This window comes from Austrofundulus limnaeus, unplaced genomic scaffold (genome assembly GCF_001266775.1).
Source record: "Austrofundulus limnaeus strain Quisiro unplaced genomic scaffold, Austrofundulus_limnaeus-1.0 Scaffold276, whole genome shotgun sequence".
Lineage (NCBI taxonomy): Eukaryota > Metazoa > Chordata > Actinopteri > Cyprinodontiformes > Rivulidae > Austrofundulus > Austrofundulus limnaeus.
In genome coordinates this window covers 254,981-257,058 of record NW_013952678.1, presented here as the reverse complement: position 1 = coordinate 257,058, position 2,078 = coordinate 254,981, and the positions used below count along the sequence as shown (strand labels likewise).

The window sequence follows — 2,078 nt, the reverse complement described above, 5'->3', positions numbered from 1 at the left end:
ACCATACAGACATGATTTAATTTGTTCCCATGTTTTTATAATGAATTTTTACATGAATAAAAATAGATTATATTTTATTTAATTTTATTTTATTTTTTTAGCATTTATAAGCTGAGCTCYTCTTTCTCTGGTCGTCCAACAGATCAGGGTCCTGTCCAGCAGCTGTCCAGCCTCTCATGTGACCCACAGAGGAAACGTTCTTGCCTGGCCTGATTTTCTTAACGGGGTGGTGGGTCGTGTCAAAATAAACCTCAACAGTATTTTCTGTGCAGGTACGAGAGATTCACATATTTAAACCTATATTTTACACTTAACTTTTTGTAGATATACTCGAGGAAATATTTAAATCTCATCAGCCTAACATCTGTGTTTTCCCAGATTGTCCCAAGCTAGAGAACGCTGTGCCCCACCTGCACGTGTCCACGGTGGAGGTGAGCCCTGGTGCTCAGGTGCAGATGTCCTGTGATCTCGGTTTCTACCTGGTGGGGGAGCCAGTGCTGCAGTGCCAAAACAAAGGAGAGTGGAGCCACCCTCTGCCCAGCTGTGAACGTGAGGCCCAAACCCGAAAAACTCTCATTTTCATTGCAAATGAATCSCTGTAGTTGTGACGTACATCCAAGAGCAGATAACAAATCACACCCACACTGACAGGTTAATGTCCAGAGTTATCAGGAGGAGAGGCCAGCAGAGACAGATATGAGAATCTGTTGTGTCATGCTACCTTGTTTGTCACATATCATGATGATGTGTCAGCCTCAGAAGTTGTACATTGAATTAAACTGTTTTATTTTTCTTTGGCTATGTTATGCTCCAAACACACAATGTTTCTTGTTTACAACACATTAGGGTTGATGTGTTTTTTTCTAAAAGATGGTAGCATGAAATGAACATCAAACGCTATATAAAATAGCCAGTCTCTAAACCATAGGTGCCCAAAGTGGGGCCTGTGGGGCAAAATTGGACTGTCGAGCCATTTAATTTGGCCCACCAGCAGTTGTCCAGGCTACTAGGTTGTATTCTCCTGTTTTATGTAGAAACATTAGTCGTTCCAACTGCTGGTCCAACTATATAAAAGGGCTGTAGTGCAGTTAGTCTTAACTCACKGTACTTATTTTGTYTTTGAATTATATTAAAATTAAGCATAAAATACATTACAAGAGACATTTAGATTAGATTTAAGCACTTATCCAGATTTGCTGACTTTGTAAGACCCCAAATACTCAAATTTTAATTTATGAAATGTCCCATAAGTTTTTGCTGCTCGAGTGTACGTCAAATTTTCTGCATGTCCATTAAATAAATAAACAAAAAAAKGTGGGCTGCTAGCTTAATCGTAAAAAATAAAACAACTTTACTTAAGAAGTATTTGCATTTCGTGAATTATATTATTGCATTTGGCCCACAGTCCTCAGATCAGTTTTCATTTGGCCCTCTCAGGGAAAATGTTTGGGCACCCCTGGTCTCAACGATAATTTAATTCTGTTTAAAATGTTAGAAATCAAATAAATAACAGTAGTGTGTGTGTGTTTTCTCTGTGTGCTGCAGGAGTGTCATGTGGACCACCACGTCCTCCAGAGAATGGCCTGTTTCAGGGGACAGATTTTCAAGCTGGCAGCTCCGTGGTCTATCAATGTAATCCAGGCTTCTACCTGCTGGGAGACTCCAAGGTGCGCTGCAGCAACAGCGGCAAGTGGGGAGGACATCCACCGGCCTGTCTGGGTACCAAAACATGAACTCAGTGCATCTGAAATGAATGTTGTAAATTGTTAAACAATGTCAGATGTATTCTGCACTTCACCAATGTGTTTCTTTGCATGAACTCCTTCATTGTCCAGATGTGGATGAGTGCGCTCTGGGCTCAGACTGTGATGATCACGCCAGCTGTCAGAACACAGACGGGTCTTACACCTGCACCTGCATTCACCCGTACTCTGGAGACGGCAAAAACTGCACAGGTAACAAGACTCTGAAGTGTTGAATAAAGCCATGATGAGTTTTACAGTGAAAGTTTGTATGATAAATCTGCTGTGTGTGTGTGTGTGTGTGTGTGTGTGTGTGTGTGTGTGTGTGTGTGTGTG

At 41.3% G+C, this 2,078-nt stretch overlaps 1 protein-coding gene across 3 annotated transcripts in view; it reads left to right on the top strand.

The window, feature by feature from the left end:
- Window positions 1–2,078, top strand: part of svep1 (sushi, von Willebrand factor type A, EGF and pentraxin domain containing 1) — a gene marked incomplete in the record, with an annotated part of 133,423 nt that overhangs the window by 106,251 nt on the left and 25,094 nt on the right. For all 3 annotated transcript variants that reach the window (XM_014021032.1, XM_014021033.1, XM_014021036.1), the window contains 4 exon segments: window positions 143–272; window positions 379–549; window positions 1,546–1,719; window positions 1,836–1,955. In XM_014021032.1, the coding sequence (XP_013876486.1) occupies window positions 143–272; window positions 379–549; window positions 1,546–1,719; window positions 1,836–1,955 (595 nt within the window).